The 21,242-nt window shown below is 35.7% G+C and overlaps 1 protein-coding gene across 12 annotated transcripts in view; it reads right to left on the bottom strand.

The window, feature by feature from the left end:
• EVI5 (ecotropic viral integration site 5) overlaps positions 1-21,242 on the bottom strand; it is a 259,537-nt gene that overhangs the window by 98,603 nt on the left and 139,692 nt on the right. For all 12 annotated transcript variants that reach the window (XR_007154737.1, XM_047870640.1, XM_047870636.1 and 9 more), the window contains 4 exons: positions 16,277-16,411; positions 12,948-13,088; positions 11,446-11,604; positions 1,161-1,307 (listed from right to left, as the gene is read on the bottom strand). Coding sequence is in view for 11 of the 12 variants with exons in the window: in XM_047870640.1 (XP_047726596.1) it covers positions 1,161-1,307; positions 11,446-11,604; positions 12,948-13,088; positions 16,277-16,411 (582 nt within the window). In the remaining variant the exon portion in view is untranslated. The remainder of the gene's footprint in view (positions 1-1,160; positions 1,308-11,445; positions 11,605-12,947; positions 13,089-16,276; positions 16,412-21,242) is intronic.

The raw sequence follows: 21,242 nt of genomic DNA, 5'->3' as shown, positions 1-21,242 counted from the left end.
TAAGTCAGCATAGACGATACGGCATCATAAAAACTCAATCACACACTAGAAAGATGAATCAAATTGATACAACCTCATGTCACATCACTTTATTTTTAAATTAGTCTAGTTATAACTTTCCAGAGGTACTAATTTTAAGTTAGTACAAATTTCAGTACTGCCTACAGATTTCTGTCAGTGTAAATTGTAACAGCCATGCATATTTATTAGGATGTAATTTCATCTCTGGATTTCAGTGACACTGATAAACCATTCAAGCTTCACTCTTGGTTTTTAATGACACCAGAACAAGTTGATGGAATTACAGCTTTACATGTGCCATTGAAAGTCTTATTTCTTATCATAGAATAATAAGGCTGAAATCTCTAAAGGGCATCATTCCTGCTATCTCACCATGGAAAGATGGATGACTAGTTTATTTTTAAAATCCTGTAACTTGTCTTCAGTAATCCATTCTAATGCTCAGATCACAGTCATCTCTTTAGTTATTTCTCTCTCTCTCAAACACACATACACTATCTCTTTCACTTTCTCTCTCCTTCTACCCCACTCCACATCCCCTCACCCTCTCACCACTGTTATACTGTAGATTAATTTCAAGAAAAAATTTACTTGCATTCAAATATTTTTTGATGCTTTATAAATCCAAACACTTTACACACACAAAATTTAAAAAAACAAATTAAAGTAATGGGAAATGCACACAATTTCCCCAACCCATTGGTATATACAAACTTCTTTTGCTTTCTACCCAGAAAACATTTATCAATACTGAATGTCTACTGATAAGGTACCAATCAAAGCAGAGTTGCCCGAACCTCTCTAAATTACCTTTTTGGTTACGATTTTTAAAACTTCGTTTTTAAAGGGTTACAAGTCAAAATAAAAACTGTACAGAGATATCAATTTTCAACCACCTGGCTAACTTAATTCCCTACACTAGCATTTAACCAAGTAGGTGAAAATGAAGTTTCCTGCCTGAAATCCACCTCAAGGCATGATGAGTTAACCTTGTCTGAAAGCAACCACCAAACCAAGTTCAGGAAAAGTTGGAAACAAAGCTAGTTCTTTTTGGTTTTATTTGGTTTTAAGATAATAATGAGACAAAACAAAAAGGCATTATTATTTTGACAAAAACATTAGGTAGTTGATATATTTACCTTGCATTCAATCTCTGCTTGTTTGCGCTTTGCTTCACTTAATTGAGTAAGTAGTCCTTTGTTCTGTGCAGAAAGATACTGCACCTTCTCATGTAGACTGATCACCTCTTGTTCCGCTCTTCGAAGATGGTTACTATTGATCTGATTCTAGTAATTAAAAATATAAATACTCAGACTATAGAGACCCGAAAAAACTTATATATTTCTACCTCTCCATTTAATACCTCAGTAACATTATATAAAATGTTATTATGAGTTACAGATAAAGTTCTTTTTAACAAATAGTTAAATACTAAAAAGAAAAAAGTATACAAGTGCTTTAAAACTCAAGCCATCCAAAAGAATACTTAAGGTCCATATCAAAAACTCTTCCTACAGCTCAATTATTTTCATTTATACAATAAATATCTATAAACTTTAAGAATGTTTACACAGAACTTGAAGGTATTAAATTGTGCAACAGGCAGTGCCACACAAATGAGTAGATACAGGAATATGATGAATTTGACTCCTATTTCCAGTTCTCAAAAGAAAGTACAGACTGACTGAAAAGTACCATCACCATTTACTGAACTGTAAAATCCCTGATGTCATAAAATGTGTCATGTGCACTTTTACATTCCTCCCATGTACAGCACAGTCTTTTTATAGAGCATGGACTGGTTTTGAACTCTGACTTGTTATTCGGTCATTATCTAAACTAGTTATAATATTTGAGTCTCTATTTCCTCATCTGAAAAATGTATATAAAAATAAGACCAATTTTTCATTTAGTTGTCTTTAGTATTAAATGAGAGATTACATGCAGCAGGCCTTAATATATAGTAAGAACTCAATATATGCTAGCTGCTTAATTTATCGTAATTATAGAACATGCTAAGAAATTATATAGACCTTAAGTTGACTGACATGAGGTAGTCTTCCCATCCAAGCTTCATGAAGCCTGATTTCTCTCAACCCCGAAATATTCTATTAGGGGTCTGAAACAGTAGGTATTTTATAACCAAAGACAGGAAAATCTGGCTCCTCATTTTATAGTTTTTCACCCATAGTAAAGTTATCTAATCCCATCCAATTTCAGTACACTGTTATAAGCATAGATATTACCACTCGAATTTAAAGTCTGTGTTATATCTGTCTCTCAAAAGTAAATCTTTAAAAAATTTAAAGTCTATGTTGTAGCAGTCATATGAAAAAAGTTTATGCAAGGAGTCTCACACAATGCCTGAAATTTAACAGATACTTAATAAATCCTTGGTTGTTACTATTATTATATCTATTCTGTCTCACTCTATGAAAATGACCCTGCCTGCAGTTTTTTTTTTTTGAGCTATTTTTTTTTAACGTTTATTTATTATTGACAGACAGAGAGACACAAAGCGTGAGTAGGGGAGGGGTAGAGAGAGGGGGAGACACAGAATCTGAAGTAGGCTCCAGGCTCTGAGCTGTCAGCACAGAGCCTGACATAGGGCTTGAACTCACAAACTGCGAGATCATGACCTGAGCCGAAGTCAGTTGCTTAACCAACTGAGCCACCCAGGTGCCCCAAACCTGCCTCGAGTTTTAATAAAAGATCCACATCATCTAATAGATTTAAACTCCAAAACATTCTACCACTTCTGGGTTTCTTCATCCTTACTTTTACTCATCTTCCTGACTCACTATATGTCTACAAAATAAACAGTGAACTTCTTAGTGCTCAAGTACTTAGTACTTACTTACAAAATGTTCTTCCACACCTCTTTTTACTATCTTTCCTCCTACGACTAAACAAATAACCACACTTGAGAGGGACACACCTTCAACATAAGCTGCAAAGAATTCCCACAAATAGAACTCCTCCTTGCACCACTCAATACAAGTCCATGACCCATCATCACAAACTATACACATTAAACAAAACGCCAAATTGATGATGAGTGAGAAACAGTAGAAAAAAGGATAGCAATGACAGATTTTTTTAAAACTCTAGATAACAAAATAATCATGTAAGGACTTTATATAAAATATTTTGTTTAAAATTTTTAGACATAGGGGCGCCTGGGTGGCTCAGTCGGTTAAGCGTTCGACTTCGGCTCAGGTCATAATCTTGTGGTTCGTGGGTTCAAGCCCCGCGTCGGGCTCTGTGCTGACAGCTCAGAGCCTGGAGCCTGCTTCGGATTCTGTGTCTCCCTCTCTCTGCCCCTCCCCTACTCATGCTCTGTCTCTCTCTCAAAAATAAATAAACATCAAAAAAAAATTTTTTAAATTTTTTTAGACATAAAAAGAGGAAGCAAAAACATAAGCATAGAACAAGTAACTATCAAAAAACATTTAGCAAATTTGAAAAACAACCAAATACATTTTCTAGAAGTTAATATAGCCAAACATATTAAAAATTAATTAAAGGATTAAATAGGAGATTAGATACATTGAAGATAGTGTCCCAGAAGAGGTAAAGAGAGTAAGGAGGTACAAAATACACCTAATAGGGGTTGCAGGATAAAACAGAAAACAAAAAGATTAGATATAATGGTCTAAGAGACAACAATAGTTGAGAATTTTTTACAACTGGAAGAAATATATATATGAATCTACTATTCATGAAGCACAACCAATTCCAAACAGGATAAATACAAATAAACCCTCAATAAGATACATTTTAACAAAACAGAATGCTAAAGAGAAGACAAGACAGGGGCATCTGGGGGGCTCAGTTGCTTAAGTACTTGACTCTTGATTTCAGCTCAGGTCATGACCTTACAGTTCATGGGTTTGAGCCCCACAAGGGGCTCTGGGCTGGAAGTGCAAAGCCAGCTTGGGGTTTTCTCTCTCCCCCTGTCTCTCTCTCTGCCCCTCCCCTGCTAGCACGTTCTCTCTCAAAATAAATAACTACAAAAAAAAAAAAAGAAGAGACAAATCAGACATCAATAGGAAAAATCTGTAGTGCTTAAAAAAATAAATTTCATCCTACAACAGGACATTTAGCTAAACTATAAGAGTGCAAAAAAGTACACCTATTTTAAGAAAGTGAGAGTTTACAATTCATGATTGAAATTGGAAAAAAACTGTTAAATAAAAGTGAGAGAGAGCAAAAACGCAGCAAACAAGTAGACAAATCCAAATAAGCCCTGACTCCATAGAATAATGTCTAATAATTTAGAGATATAAAAAATGTACAATAGTAAGATACAAGATTGGAAATGGAAGAAGAGCGTATAGAGATCTTCTAAGGCCCTTACACACTTTTAAAGGAAGATGGAGATAATTATCAACATCAAACTCTGTTTAGTCTCAGATGGGACTTTTTTTTTCAGGTAATAAACACTAATAGAAAACAAATGGAATTATAAAAGTCAAACTAGCAGAAGAGAAAGAAACATCTAAATCCAATAAAAAGCAAGAAAGGAAAAAAACACAAAAAAGAAATGATGTAAAAAATTTTCAAATATATCATAATAAACAGTTTTGATTTCTGATGAGGATATAGAGTAGAAGAGGATTGTTTCCACCCTTTCAATTAGGAAAAAAAAAAAAAAAAAGCTGGCCAAACTCAATTAATGACTTTTGTTGAAACCAGAGAGGTGAGCACACAGGGCAACAAACTAACCCCAAATCTAAGGACAGACAGGGCAGATGAAGCCAGAAACTGTTAAGAATAATTTAGCCAGAGGCCAAGTATTGGCTGGCTAGAGAGTGTGGAGCCTAACGGAGCAAAACAGTTCACAAGCTTTTGTACACTTTTTCTTCATGGACCCCAACAGGTACACACAAAAAAGATGGATGAAAGCCTTGAGAAAGAGATCTCCATAGTAAAGGCTTGAGGGAGGAGAGCAGCAGCCAATACAGAAGCACTAAACCTTGCTTATTTCCTCTACAGAATAAAAGGTTTCATCCATTACTATCAGAAACACTGGTGCCCTTAGAACACTGGGGAAACCACCATATCTGAGAAAGGGACAGGACTATATTTTGGGCCTAGGACTATAGCTGGTGGTAGGGCAGGAGCACTAAGAAAGTCAAACACTCCAGATCCAGGGGCACAATGCAGCCTAAGACTGAGGCTTTATCAAAACAATGGGGAACACTCTGGCCCTCCAACTTCCTGTAACAAGTAAGAGTGGAATACTGCTGGAGACAGACTCTCTCTGAAGTGCTGTACACATAGAAGACCTAAAAGACACTGAGAAAAGCCTCTGGCAAACCAGCCCCTAATCTAAAAATAAGATAGTGTTAGAGGAATTTGAAGCCTGTGGTGCAATGAGGGTAACCACAGAAACAACAAACCTCAAAACCAGCCCAACTCCTGACTATATTAACTCAAATCCCCCACATTAAAGGCCTACCAGAAGAAAAGGTATGCCCATTTCCAGGCATAAAAACTATTTACCTTAGTCTACTGTCCTACACTAGACATTCAGTTTTCAACAAAAAATTACAAAGCATAGGAAAAAGAAAAAACAAAACACTACCAAGAGACAAAGCAATCAACAGAATTGGCCTCATATAGGACACAGATATTAAAATTACCTAACAGGGAATTTAAAATAACTGTAATTAACATGCTAAAGGCTCTAAGAGAAAGGTTAAAAACATTCAAGATCACATACTTAATATAAGCAGAGAAATGAAAACTGTAAGAATCAAACAGACATGCTAGAAATGAAAAACACAGTAACAGATGTGAAGAATGCCTTCAATGGCTCATCAGACAACTCCCAAAGTGGAGCAAAGAATCAGTGAACTTAAAGATAAGTCAATAGAAATATTTAACACAACAGAAACTGAAACACAAAGAGAATAATGAGAAGAAAAAAGAAAAGAGCATCAAAGAGTTACTATCAATATCAATTAATCTAACGTACGTGTAATGGGAATCCCAGGAGGAGAAAAGAATATGGAATGGACAGAAGAAATATCTGAAGAAAGAATAACCAAGAATTTTCCAAATTTCATGGTAGATAGAAATCCACAGGTCCAAGAAACTCAGAGGGAAACAAAACAAAAAATACAACAAGTCATTTCATATTCAGAGTGCTAAAAACAAAAGGGAAAATCTTAAAAGTAACCAGAGGATAAAACACATTACATGCAGATAAACAAAAATTATAACAGAATTCTGGCTTGCATGGTTACTGACAAGAAGAGTAACTTTAAGTGTTGAAGGAAAAACAACAACCCAGATTTCAATATCCAGCAAATATATATTTTAAAATTGGAGAAATACTTTCCCAAAGAAACAAAACTAAAAATCCACTGCCAGCTGACCAGCAGTACAAGACATGTTAAAGAGATTTCTTAAGCAGAAGGAATATGACACCAGACAGAAACATGGATCTGTACAAAAAAATAGAATGCTGAAAAATGGAATAATTGAAGGAAATAAATACCATTAAATTTTTTTTTAATTTCTCTGAAAGGTAACTGATTAAAGCAAGACTAGTAGCACATATGACATATTTGTACTATATGTAAAATATATGACAACAAGTAGCACAAAGGATAGGAGGAAGAACTGGGAATATACTGTTGTAAGGTCCTTATACTACATGTGAGGAATATTATTTGAAGATTAGCTCTCATTAGGTGTATATTGAAAAACCTAGAGCAACCAGTAAAAAAAAAAAAAAAAATTAAGGAGTATAAAGAAGTCACTTGTGGAGATAAAATGGAATCATAATGCCCAATAAATCCAAGAGGAAATAGAAAAATAAAAGATATAAAGAACAGATGGAACAAACAGAAATAGCTAGCAAGGTGACAGATATTAATTCAAACTGAATCATCAAACATGGACTAACGATGACTGCTAAAAGAGACTGGGACTGCATTTTTAGAGCTTTATTGAGACATACACATAAAAGTCACCCACTTAAAGTGTACCTACACTTCAGCAGTTTAGTACAGTCAGAGTTGTACAACCATTTGTCAAACTGGATTTTAAAAAATGTTCATCTATATGCAGTTTATCAAAGATATCAACAAGCTGAAATTAAAAAGATGGAAAAAGATAAATAAGGCAGAGACTGAAAAAGAACAGCTTAGAGGTGCCTGGGTGGTTCAGTCGGTTGAGCATTCGACTCTTCATTTTGGCTCAGGTCATGATCTCACGGTTTATGAATTTGAGTCCCACATCGGGCTCTGTGCTGACAGTGCAGAGCATGCTTGGGATTCTCTCTCTCTCTCCCTCTCACTCTTTTCCTCCCCCACTTCTGCTTGCACACTCTCTCTAAAAAAACAAACTTAAGAAATAAAATAAACATCTTAGATAACTGTATTAAGATAGACTAAATCAAAGTGCATCCTGAAAGATAAAGAGGGTCAGTATATAATAAGATTCATTTTAAACTTTTGTAAAGTTTATTTATTTTAAGAGAGACAGAGAGCAAGCAAGCAGGGAAGGGGCAGAGAGAGAGAGAGAAAGAGAAAGAGAAAATCCCAAACAGGCTCCATGCTGTCAGTGCACAGCCCGATGCAGGGCTCAATCTCACAAACCATAAGATCATAACCTGATCCAAGATCAAGAGTCTCGTGCTTAACCAACTGAGCCACATAGGTGCCCCTAATAAGATTCATTTACTACAAAAAAAATGACAATTAAAAATTTGTGTGTCCCTCTAAAAGCGGCTCAGAATATTTTAAGCCAAAAAACTCATAATCTAAGGAGAAACAAATCTACAATCACAAGAGAAGGTATCTATTTGTTAGTATTTGAAACATCAGGTGATACACACAACTAGAAAGGATATAGAAGATACAAACAGTATAATGAAGAAGTTTGATCTAATATAAGTAAGACTCTACAGACTACAATCTGTGACCACAAAGCAATTTCGTTAAACTAATGACATAAACTACTAATGAAGTGAACCAGAAATCTATACATTTGGAAATACAAAACATACTTGTAAACAAATCTTGAGTCAAACAAGCAATCACAAGGGAAGTCAAAAGCATGGAACTGAAGAATAAAAAATATATTAGAAAAGAAAACATAGGTAGGAGTACAAATAAAGGTGAAAAAAGATGAAGCCCAAGCAACAAATAATAAAAGAATATAATAACAGAACTAAATTATATAGAAAACTATGGTACAACATGGAGGACCAACAAAAATGAAAAATCCAGTCTTTAGAAATATTACTAAAAATGGCAAACCTCTGAAAAAAAATGGCAAACTTCTACAAACACTTTTCAAGAACATAAACACAAATAAACAATATTAGAAATGAAAAAAGACCTAAATATTGACCTAGTAAAAAGAAATTTTTTAAAAAGACACCCTGAACAACTCTAAGTGATGAATTTGAAAGTTTAGATGAAATGTGTCTTCCCAAGCAAACATGTCTTACCAAATGAGACTCAAGAACAAACAGAACACCTGAAAAGGTCTATAAGCCTTCAATAAGTAGGATCAATAGTTACTATTCCCAAAAAAACAAGACAAAAAGATAAGACTATTTAAAGGAATGGATTCCAGCAAATATTCAAGAGGTAATTCTAATCTTAGACAAAATTTTGTAGAAATAAAAAGATAAAATACAATCTGATTTATTCCATGAACTTATTATAACTTTCATACCAAACCTAGGAGAGTATCCCCCAAAAGGAAAATTATACTACATTCTAACGTAGGTAAGAAAAATCTAAAATATTAAAAACCTAATCCTGCAATGTGTTGTGTATGTCCCTGTATGTGTTCTATATCATAAACTTGTTTATTTTTCAGTATTTTGAGAACTGTACCTCAATATAACTGGCTTGTTTTGCAATCCTATGTATTTTACTTTATGCATGAAAAAACATTTTTTATTTATTTTGAGATAGAGAAAGAGAGCACGAGAAGGGGAGGGGCAGAGAGGGTTGAGAAAGAAATCCAAGCACACTCCAAGCTCAGTGCAGAGCCCAAGGTGGGGCTTTATCCTACTACTGTGAGATCACAACCTGAGCCTGAGCCAATATCAAAAGTTGGACGCTTGGGGCGCCTGGGTGGCTCAGTCGGTTGGGCGGCGGACTTCGGCTCAAGTCATGATCTTGCGGTCCGTGAGTTCGAGCCCCGCGTCGGGCTCTGTGCTGACAGCTCGGAGCCTGGAGCCTGTTTCAGATTCTGTGTCTCCCTCTCTCTGACCCTCCCCCGTTCATGCTCTGTCTCTCTCTGTCTCAAAAATAAATAAACGTTAAAAAAAAATTTTTTTTTAGGGGCGCCTGGGTGGCGCAGTCGGTTAAGCGTCCGACTTCAGCCAGGTCACGATCTCGCGGTCCGTGAGTTCGAGCCCCGCATCAGGCTCTGGGCTGATGGCTCAGAGCCTGGAGCCTGTTTCCGTATCTGTGTCTCCCTCTCTCTCTGCCCCTCCCCTGTTCATGCTGTGTCTCTCTCTGTCCCAAAAATAAATAAATGTTGAAAAAAAAAATTTATAAAAAAAAAAAAAATTTTTTTTTAAAGTTGGACGCTTAATCAACTGAGCCACCCAGGCACCCCTAAAAACATTATTTGGAGAAAGGATCTGGAGATTTCAGACTGCCAAAGGGGTTCATAGCATACAAAAAAAGATAAGAATCCCGGTACTGAAGAAACTCGTAGAGCTATACACAAGGAAACAGGTGCAATAATATTCAGAGTAGCATTATTTGTAATAGCAAAAACTGGTACAAAGAAGGAAGAGTGTGGCTCAATAAACTAAGGTGTACTTACTAGGTGGTATTTTCTGAAAGTCACTAAAATGAAGGAACTGAAACTACATGTATCAACAAGGACAAATCTCTTCATCTGGACGTTAGATATGAATCATCACCAGTTCAAGCACTGGCATTTAGGAACAAGTGCCTTACACCATTTCTCTTTCATCAAAATGCATCCAAAATTACACTCTGTCAGGTACAGTTCAAAATACAAATTCCTTAGGAAGCCTTTCCCTAAACCGTCTAGTTGGAATTAATTCCCCCTCCTATTTTCCATAGCAGTTTCTATCAAACTCTTTAGTTACCAGATTTCTAAATTAAACATTTTTCCAGTTTTATTGAGATATAATTGATATACAGCACTGTGTAAGTCTAAGGTGTACAACATAATAACCTGACTTACATATAGTATGAAATTATTAGTTAATATCCATCATGTCATATTGTGAATTATATTAAGTGTAGTTTGTGCAACTGATTTTTCAGTTAAGTTCTCTCTGGTGACTAAACAGTCCTTTGTATTCAACAGTTCTGAAAATTACGTTCATTGATTTCATTCATTCACCACTGTGAAACAAAACCTGAACACTGGCTTAAAAGCTGTGTTTCTATCTTTAATGTGTACAATGAGATAAAATCTGTTATAAAAATAAAACTTTCAATTATAAAAACTGGATTTCTACTTTTCGTAATTTCACTGTTATAGTCAATTGTAATGAAAAATACAAGAAAATAACTTTGAACAACATAAAACAAAATCTATTTAATCTAAAGGATTTACAGATTCATGTTATCATGTTAAAGTTGGGATGATCATTTTGCACATATGTATACAGAATGATACATGAGTTAACTATGCCCCCTACTGACTATTTTGAAAACCAAGTAACATTACAGAGAATCCAGAATGTGGTCCACACAAATGTACCACATAAAAACCAAATGTACTTTATAATGCAAATAGGCTCATTAAAAAGGATTGTGCAAATGTTAAGTCAAGTATATTTAAGACAGAATTTATCACAGAAAGAGAAGACTTAGAAAGGAGTATAATTTTGGAATTAACTGCTCAGAGTTACCACATTACATATAAGGAAGCATCATTCACATTATATTCTGCACCAACTGTTTTCGATGAGGGGCAATTTTGCCCCCAGGGGACATCTGGCAATCTGTGGAGATGCTTTTGGTCAAAACCTGGGGTGAGAACCACAGTGCTACTGGGACCTAGTAGGTAGAGGACAAGGATGCTGCTAAACATCCTACAATGCACAGGCCAGTCCCCACAATAAAGAATCATCTGGTTCAAGAATTACCTGGTAATAGAGTCAAGGTTGAAAAAATTTGCTCTACGTGAATATTTTCTCTCAAATTGTACAACAAGGCAACAAAGTTAATAATGTATAGTTTTATGACTTGCTTAAGCTTTGCTGACTGGGTCAAAGAAGACATTAAATCTCTGATATCAAAGACTACAATTTTTAGCCCTTTCCATTTGGGCTAGGAAATTACAGTCTAGACTTTTAGCTCTATTCTTCTGGCTCTATTCTAGGGATGATATAACCTGTGCATAAACTTTTGATCTGGTAATGTTATTTTTTAAAGCTATTGGGCTTTCCCATCATACCTGTGTTTCCATTTCCATCATCCTTTGTTTTATTTCTCTTATTTCTGCCTGAGTTTCAGCTTCTCTAAGTCGAATCGTCATCAGTTCATCCTGTAACTCATTCACAGCATTCTTCTTTGGTGGATCTTTCCACCTCCCAGTAGTACGAGCTAAGTGGCGCTGAAAGACAAAAAATTAGGTTACAACATATATTCCTAGTATCAAAATAAGAGCTAACTTTCCTGAGCACTTACTTCATGCCCAGTACTATATTAAGCATTATGTATACATTATTTTATTTAATCCCCAGAAAACCTTAAAAGTTAGGCAACTATTATCTTCATTATACAGGTCAGAAAACAGAAATGGCAATTAAGTAACTTCAGAAAGGTCACAAAGCCAATAAGTGGCAGATCTGGAATACAAGCTCAGATATAGTTCAAATCTGTTTATACTATGGATTGATTATTGTAAAGAATATAATTTTCACCCTCAATTTTTTATAAGAGAGATTTCCACAATGTTAACTAAATCCCAAGCAAAGAAAAAAATGGGGCTATTCATGAATTATGGAGGTAATATTAGGAGTGTTCTCAAAATATCCATGGTGAAGGATCAGTTTTGTTGTTCTTAATTTCCAGTTTATTGCTGCCTGATACATTTATGGTAATGTCAAGGACTAATTTCAGTCTTTGCTAGATGTAGCCACACCCCAAATTCAAACCAAAGTCACTACTCTGAAATGGTATATACTGTTTTCTTCTTTCCGCTCTCCCTTCTGTCTTCTAGATTCTTTTTTTTTTTTTAATGTTTATTTATTTTTGAGAGAGAGAAAGAGACAGAACACAAGCAGGGGAGGGGCAGAGAGAGAGAGGGAAACACAGAATCCGAAGTAGGCTCCAGGCTCTGAGCTGTCAGCATAGAGTCTGACGCGGGGCTCAAACTCACAAACCAGGAGATCGTGACCTGAGCCCAAGTCTAATGCTTAATCAACTGAGCCACCACAGAATCTTCTAGATTGTTTTTTTTTGTTCCTTGTCAAGAGTTTCCCTCATATGTGAATAATTTGAGGACATATAAGTGACTGATTTATTTTGTGAGATAACCAATTTTCAAAAGAGGTTACGAATGTATAGACAAATTTATACTGGTATCACCCTTGGGCTGTTTCATACTGATCAATGGATTTAGCATCAGCAGAAGAAATATGTGCTGTATATGCTATATAAAGGAAAATTTTCTTTTCGTTCTTTAGAAGAAGTTATATAAATCACAATGATACAGTAACAACAATGTGACTTGATTTCTATTTTATCTTTTATTTATTTATGAGGATTTAAAAGGGAGAAGCAGCTTGAAGGTACTTTCAACTTATAAATGCTCTCAGATTTTTACATTTCAAGAAACTTTCTCACTTTAAATGCAAATCCTGGTGTTGATCATCAGCTACTTCAGACTCACACAAATTGGATACTCCGGTTTCACCCACTTTCTAAAAAGCATGCAAAAATATACTGATATACCTGCCAGTGTTCCTCTAAATCCTTGACCTGTTGTCTAAGTTCTTTCAAACCCATAATAGCTTCTGCTTCTCTCAGTTTCACAGCAATGAGTTCTTCCTGAAGCCTTGCAATGTTATTCTCATCAGGAAAGGAGTTGTTTCTCTAAAGCCAGAAAAAACATAACTTGGGATTTTTGTTAATTTAAAAAATAAAATAAAACATATATAATAAGCTATTTTGGCCCATATGTAACTGCACTTCATTTTACAGTTTTACTGAGATATAAATCACAAACCATGAAACTTACCCTTCACTGGTTTTAAGAGTATTCACAGGATTGTACAACCATCATCACAATCTGCTTTCAGAACATTTTAATCACCACAAAAAGAAACCTTATAACCATTAGCAGTCACTCACATTTTCCCTCCCTCAACCCCCGGCCAACCCCTAGTCTACTTTCTGTCTTTATGGATTTGTCTATTCTGGACAGTTCATGCAAATGGAATGTGGCCTTTTATGATTGGCTTCTTTCACTTATGTTTTCAAGGTTCATTGCTTTTTATTGACAAATAATATTCCCTGTGTGTATATTCTACATTTTATGTATATTCTACATTTTATCTATCCATTCATCCAATGACAGACATTTAGGTTGCTTCCACTTTTCGGCCATTATGAAAATGCTGCCATGAATATTAATGTAAAAGTGTTTGTATGGACCCGGTTTCTAATTCTCTTGAGTTTTATACTAAGGAGAATTGCTGGAGCAGAAGCTAATTTTGCACTTTTTAAGAAACTGTCAAGCTTTTCCAAAGCCAATGCACTGTTTTACAATCCCACCAGGAATGTATGAGGGTAATTGTGCTTAATTTTGAGGACACAGAAAGTCTAACTCTGCTTTATTAGTAAAACACTAATCAGCGTTTTGAAGCAACATGATTAAAAATGTTTTTCAACATGACAATAAGCTTACTAACCTCTGATTAGGTCTCCAAACAAAGCATGAACATTTACATTTTAAAGATTTATGGAAAAGAAGAGTCCAAAATCCTTTTTGTTGTATTTTTTCAGCATGTTACTTTGGAAAGGAGTATAAAATCTTTGTACATTAGCCACTATTTATATCAGGATTAAGAAATTAACACCAAGGTGATCTAAATATTTGCTTCAAGAGTACAAGATTTAGACTGATTCCTTACCATACTGACAGACACATCTTGGAATACAGTGTAGCCCCTATTACATTGCTCTGTGCCATGACCAAGAGATCCTGAATTAGGCTCTAGTAAAAGCTCCTTAGGTAAACTTAAGTACTACTGAGATTTCAAGTCCTGAATCTGTGAAATTTCCTATCTAAAATATTTCATGGTAGGATGAAGATTTTAGCCCACACAGATAATAAAGTTATTCTTGCCAACTACACATTTTTATGACAGACTATAAATATCTTCCAATTGAAAACCAGAAATTTACTATATATTCCTACACAAAGAATTCCTGTATTTCCTACACAAAGAAATTAACCATAGGAAGCATGAAGGCTTCTAATTTCCTTTCTACTCTATAACATAAATACCAACATAGCTGCTTAAGAAATCTACTTTTATAATTTTTTTTTTAAAGCTTGTTTATTTATTTTGAAAGAGCATGCATGCACATGCAAGCACATGTGAGCAGAACACAGGCAGACAGACAGGGAGAGAGAGAGACTCCCAAGTGGTCTCCACATGGAGCCTGATGCAGGGCTTGATCTCATAACTGTGAGATCATGACCTGAGCCGAAATTAAGTCAGTCGCTCAACCAACTGAGCCACCCAGGCACCCCAAGAAATCCATTATTAAATTGGACCCAAGGATACTTCTTCCAAATTTTCAAATTCCAAATTTTCAAAACTGAAAGATCCAGATTCTTATCTACATCACAGAACCCAAGGTACTCCGACTTAGAAACCAAATATTCTGTTATACATTTTTTTTACAGCATTCTTGCTGGCTTTTTTCTCAACAAATAGGAGAAAAAATTCTCCAAAAATAGTGTAAAAATAGCAATCAGATTTCTAGCAAAATTATTCCACTACTGATGGTAGTTACACCTGCTTTAGTTCATAAAGAAAATAAGAACAACTTGAAGCTATCTGTCATGTTCATTATTTATGAGGCTTTTCAAAAAATATTTTTAATTTATTTATATTTATTTTGAGAGATAGGCGGGAGTAGGGGTGGTGGGGAAGGGGCAGAGAGAGAGGGATGCAGAGAATCCCAAGAAGCCTCTGTGTCAGCAGAAAGCCCAATGCAGGGATCGAACTCACAAACAGTGAGATCATGACCTGAGCAGAAACCAAGAGTTAGACACTTAACTGACTGAGCCACCCAAGCGCTCAGGCTTTTATTCACATAGCTAGATACTATAAAGATAAAAAGAACACTTAACATAGAGCCCAAGCCATCAATGATTTCATAGAGGACAAAAAAGAGATTCAGAGTTTGTGATCTGGAACACAGACTCTCAAGTCTGAGAGTTACAAGAAATCTAAAAGCATTTCTATTTCTACTAACTTATCTAATCCTTAAAATTCTTTAGTAATCCTGAAAAGAAGTAAATTAGCTTCCCTAAGTATGCCTTGGGCTAAGATCTTCCTACATATCCTGAGGTGGCTTATGTAGCTAGCAAAGTTTTTTGTGTTTTTTTTTTAAATTTTTTTTTCAACGTTTTTTTTTTTTTTATTTATTTTTGGGACAGAGAGAGACAGAGCATGAACGGGGGAGGGGCAGAGAGAGAGGGAGACACAGAATCGGAAGCAGGCTCCAGGCTCCGAGCCATCAGCCCAGAGCCCGACGCGGGGCTAGAACTCATGGACCGCAAGATCATGACCTGGCTGAAGTCGGACGCTTAACCGACTGTGCCACCCAGGCGCCCCATAACTAGCAAAGTTTTAACAGTTACACGCAGATGAAATTTTCTCTGACACATTTATGTATTAGTCATATCCCACTAGATGAAGATATTATAATATTTGAAGACAACCATTAATATGTATTCCCTAAGTTTCTCTTCTTCAACGTTTAAGTATTATTCATATCAACATTACCCTGCTTGTCTTCCTCTAAAAGGGCTCTAATGTTTTTTGTTTTGCTTTTTTAATCCTTAAAAAAAAGGGGCTTTGAGTAGTATGGCAACAACAAAGAATAACTGAGAATCTCATTTTCTTTGTCCTTTCCTCTCTTAGTAACTAGTATGTAAGGTTTCCAATGTATGAAAACACCAAGTCCAATTTAACTGCTCAATAAATTCATCTTATCACATGTCCCCTCTAATTTGGGAGTGACACTATTTATATTGTTCTCACCTTCTCTATATCCAGGACTTTATCCTGCATCTCCTTTAGTGCACACTGAGACTCAGCTTCACTCAGACGAGCTTGGACCAATTCCTTCTCTAGTTGCAGCACAAAATCTTCATTGTAGTTGGAATTGCATTTATGCTACAAGTTATAGACGTATGATGAAATTCCACAGAAGTATGAACATATACATACAATAAAAATAAATGCAATTACACAATACAGTTATTAAGGGTAACCAAATGTAAAAGTTCCATCTACCCACTACTTCCAGCTTATCTCCTCCAAATGATTTTCCAAGGAATAAAAAAGTCCAGGCTTGGTATCTATAAAGACGATCACATTATTTTGTGTTGGTAACTATACTAAACAAATTATACTAAATTATATTATACTAAACAAATCTAATTCATGGAAGATAAATGTCTCCTTTTATTTTCCCATCCATCCAAATACTAAGAATTTGTTCTGACTCTAATACTAATACTAAGAATTTGCTCTGTACAGTAGGGTAGCCATTAGCCACATGTGGCTACCGAGCACTTGAAATGTGGGTTGAAATAGTCCATACTGAGAAAGGATGTGGCTAGTCCATACTGAGAAAGGATGTAAAATACAAACTGAATTTTAAGACTTAATATGAAATAAAAAGGCAAAATCACCTCATTAAGCATTTTTATATTGGTTAAAGGTTGAAATAATATTTTACATACAGAGTTTAAGAATATTAATTTCATCTATAATTATTAAGTACTCATTTTAAAATGGCATTTTAAAATGCATATGTGGCTCACATTATATTGCTATGGGACAGCACTGTTACATGCTACAGAAGTACACAGTATAAAAAAAAGTAAATATTTAACTGAAAATTCTCTTTTAATGTAACAGAAATAAAAATAAGGCATCCATAGTAATATGAACCATCCTAAATTGCAACAGAATAAAAATGTATTTGCTCTTAGAAATGTAGATCTCTTTAAGGATATGCATGAAAATCACTGCTAGAAACAGAGAAAGGAGTTGCTGCACAAGGAAATTAACCATGGAAGCATGAAACCTTTCCATTTCCCTTCTTGCTTTTTAATGTGAACACCAATGCAGCCATTTAAGAAATCGCTTTTTAAACTAGTTTCTATAAAATGCTGTTTTAAAAAGCAAAAGACATATAATTCACCATTATGTAAGACTTCCTAAAAGAAACTATTATTTCCCATTTAATTTACACAGTAAAGAAAAAGAAAATCCCAAAAAAGAGTCACAGAGAACCACCTCCTATTGAACTAGCTTGAGTAAAGATTAGTTCCTTTCACTCTTCAATATATTAGGAATAAGACAGATGTCAAATTAAAACTTTATTTTAAAACTAGTAAATGCTTAATTAAAACGTGATATTCGCTTTCTCCAGTTACCCAAAAAGATGATTTTTAAAAATTAATAGTTCACTTACTAAACAAAATGAGGACTTTTTAATTCAATGTATTACACATTGTTTCTTCTAGTAATTTTGTGGCACCATTAAAACAGTATTTCTATGTAAGGAGTACATGTGTGGCAGGTATTATCACTTTAGTAAATACTTACCTTGCTAAATAGGGAAAAGGCACTCTTTTGTAATGACCACATCCAAACTGGAAGCACCATATTTTTTGTTTAATGAGATCATGGTTATTTCATGAGTAATACTAGAATTTTTTGCCTTAATCTAAAGCCCTGACAACTGTAGTTCGGGTTTGTTTGCCACAATTTTATATTAGGAGATACCCAGGAAAACATCAAACCCAAATGATCTATATGAGAATGAAATCACTGCTCTGGTATAAACCAATTGATATAACTAAGCACAAAAAAAACTATACTAACATTGGGGACACATTTTTATCAATAAAATTTATAAAACATCGAATTATCTTCTATTGTTCAAGGAATAAATTCTAAATTCCATAGTTTACACATCTTATTTCTCCTTTCATATTTCCCTTTGAGTTCAGGGTTGTTTCTTAATCCACTGTAAACTAGCTTTAGTTCTCATCCTGTACTGAAACTGTTCCAATCACTAACAACATCAATACCCAGTAATGGTATAAAAAACTCAATGGAAAGCCCTTTTATTCAGCTCTTACCTTCACTGGATAGTCTACTGAATTTGACTGACCATTCTTAAAACTTTTTCTTTTTTTTTTAATTTTTTTTTTTCAACGTTTATTTATTTTTGGGACAGAGAGAGACACAGCATGAACGGGGGAGGGGCAGAGAGAGAGAGGGAGACACAGAATCGGAAACAGGCTCCAGGCTCCGAACCATCAGCCCAGAGCCCGACGCGGGGCTCTAACTCACGGACCGCGAGATCGTGACCTGGCTGAAGTCAGACGCTTAACCGACTGCGCCACCCAGGCGCCCCAAAACTTTTTCAATTTTGAGGTGCTACTCCTCCATAGTTCTACTGCCTATCTTCTCTGTTGCCTCTGCCAATTCTGCTACTTCATACAGGTATGTACGATTATATGTACATGTATATGTGTATGTGTCTATCAGTCCCCAGGGTTTCAATATTGTGTTTTCTCTTAATCTTTCTGTTTTCTTATTTTGTAGATTCATCCTATGTGATTTAATCCGCTATCCAATATAGTCTGTATGTATAGGCAGTATTAGCTGTTATCTCTATGTAGTCAGTATAGGCAGTGGATGAACTTGCCAAGGAAAATCTATATAACAGTAAAAAGGGGAAAGTAGAAGGAGAGAGAGAAGGTAAGAAGGAGAATATGATGAAACTCTAGGGACAGTACACACATAGATACACAGAGTATATAAACTCAAATCTGTATTTTCAGCCCAGATCTTTCTACTAAGCTATAGATCCGTATTTACAACTAGCTACTGGTTTTCTGTCTGGTTGCCTGCATATTCACCTCACATTCAACATGTTACAAGTCAACTCCCCATCTTTTCCTCCTCGTGTATATACTATTTCTGCTAAGGATCCCACCATCTAACAATTGGCCAAGCCAAAACTTTCCCTCTTCTAGTCAACCCATAACATACCCAAACCTTTTCTTCCAGGTATCTCTTGAATTTGCTTGCTCCTCTCCATCTTCATTGTCATTGTTTTTATTCATGCCCTTTCTCTGAACTACTGCTATATTCTTAAATAAATTCCCTTAAAAAAATTTTTTTTCAACGTTTATTTATTATTCAGAGACAGAGCAGAAGCATGAGCATGGGAGGGGCAGAGAGAGGAGGAGACACAAAATCCGAAGCAGGCTCCAGGCTCTGAGCTACCAGCATAGAGCCCAACATGGGGCTGGAATTAACAAACCAGGAGATCATGACCTGAGCCGAAGTCGGACACTCAAGGAACTGAGCCACCCAGGCGCCCCACATAAATTCCCTCCTAACTATTGTAGCACTTACAGCATTATTCAATATTTTGTGTTACATACCATAGTAAATTATAATAAACACGGGCATTTTTACAATTCTACCACCTGCACCAAGTAGATGTTTTCTGACCCTATTGTTTGGAGCTTGAGGAAGTTTTGATTCCGTGTCTATTAATACAAATATGTTAATGAAAATTATACAAGCATTGATATACTTAAAAAAAAATATTCAGAATGAACCTAACACCACTAAGTTAATTTCACCCAATTATCAACTTCCTATATGGCAATTATTCCTGTCCACTTATAGTCATATGCATTTTTATCGGACAAAAAGTACTTTCATTGGAATCATTCTTAATATTCATATAGGCTCTTCATTTATTGTTGCAGCTTAGGGAGTTAGAAAAAGTTCTGGCATTTGTTTGGTTGGCTGAAAAATGGACCAAAAGGTGGCTCACAGCGAATGAACTGGAAATGCCAGACGTGCCTTAGTTTAATTAGAGGAAGGGAAAATTGGTAACAAATCTGGGGAAGATATAGACAGACCTCTTTCAATGGGCTAAAAAACAAAAAGACATTTATTTGTTTCCCCTGTGAATGCTCACCAAAGGGTGACCTCAGCAGAGAATTTTAAAAATTAATTGGATAAGATGACCCATTCGGTGGTTACCAGTCAGCCTCTTTCCTCAGCCACCCAACATTGTCCAATAGGCTTATGAACATAGCAGCCATGGTGGGAGGGATGGAGGTTATGCATCTCAGCAACACAGACTTCCATTCACCAAGGTTATGGTCACTGATGAGAGTCCACTCTGCCAAGAGCAAAGACCAACACTGAGCCTCTGATATGACACCATTCACTGGGGTAACTTGCCAGCTATCTGGTGGCAGGCAGGTTACTTACACTGGACTGCTTTTATCATGAAAGGGGCAGCATTGTTCTTATTGGAATAGACACTTACTCCAGATATGAATTTGCCCTCCCTGCACTTGTCACAATGCTTTTATCAAAACTATCACCTATGGACTTACAGAATGCCTTACCCATCATCATAGTATTCTACAAAGCATGGGCCCATGCTCATGGAATTCACTAGTCTTGACACGTTTTCTAACATTCTGAAGCAGCTGGGTTGACAAAACGGTGGAATGACCTTTTGAAGACTAAATGACAGTGCCAGCTAAATGGCAGTATCTTGCAGGGCTGGGGCAAGGTTCTCCAGAATGATGAATGTGCTCTGAATCCACTATGTGGTGCTTTTTCTTCCACAATCAGGATTCACAAATCCAGGAATCAAGAGGTGGAAACAAAACTGTCTGGAACACAAGAAGGTCCTTTAGAGAGTCTCTTAGTATTACCACACCCTGTGATTAAGGTCAATGCAAAACCAGGAAGGATTACTAATGGCCCAGACCCTTCAGGAATCAAGGTCTGGATTACCTCACCAGGCAAAAAATCATGACCAGCTGAAGTGCTTGTTGAAAGTGAAGGGAATACAGAGTGGGTAGAAGACAGTTATAAATATAAGCTACAATCACATGACAGAAATGAGGACTGTTATTGTCAAGAGTACTTCCTTCTAATTTTG

This window comes from Prionailurus viverrinus, chromosome C1 (genome assembly GCF_022837055.1).
Source record: "Prionailurus viverrinus isolate Anna chromosome C1, UM_Priviv_1.0, whole genome shotgun sequence".
NCBI lineage: Eukaryota > Metazoa > Chordata > Mammalia > Carnivora > Felidae > Prionailurus > Prionailurus viverrinus.
This window is presented reverse-complemented; position numbering and strand designations above follow the sequence as displayed.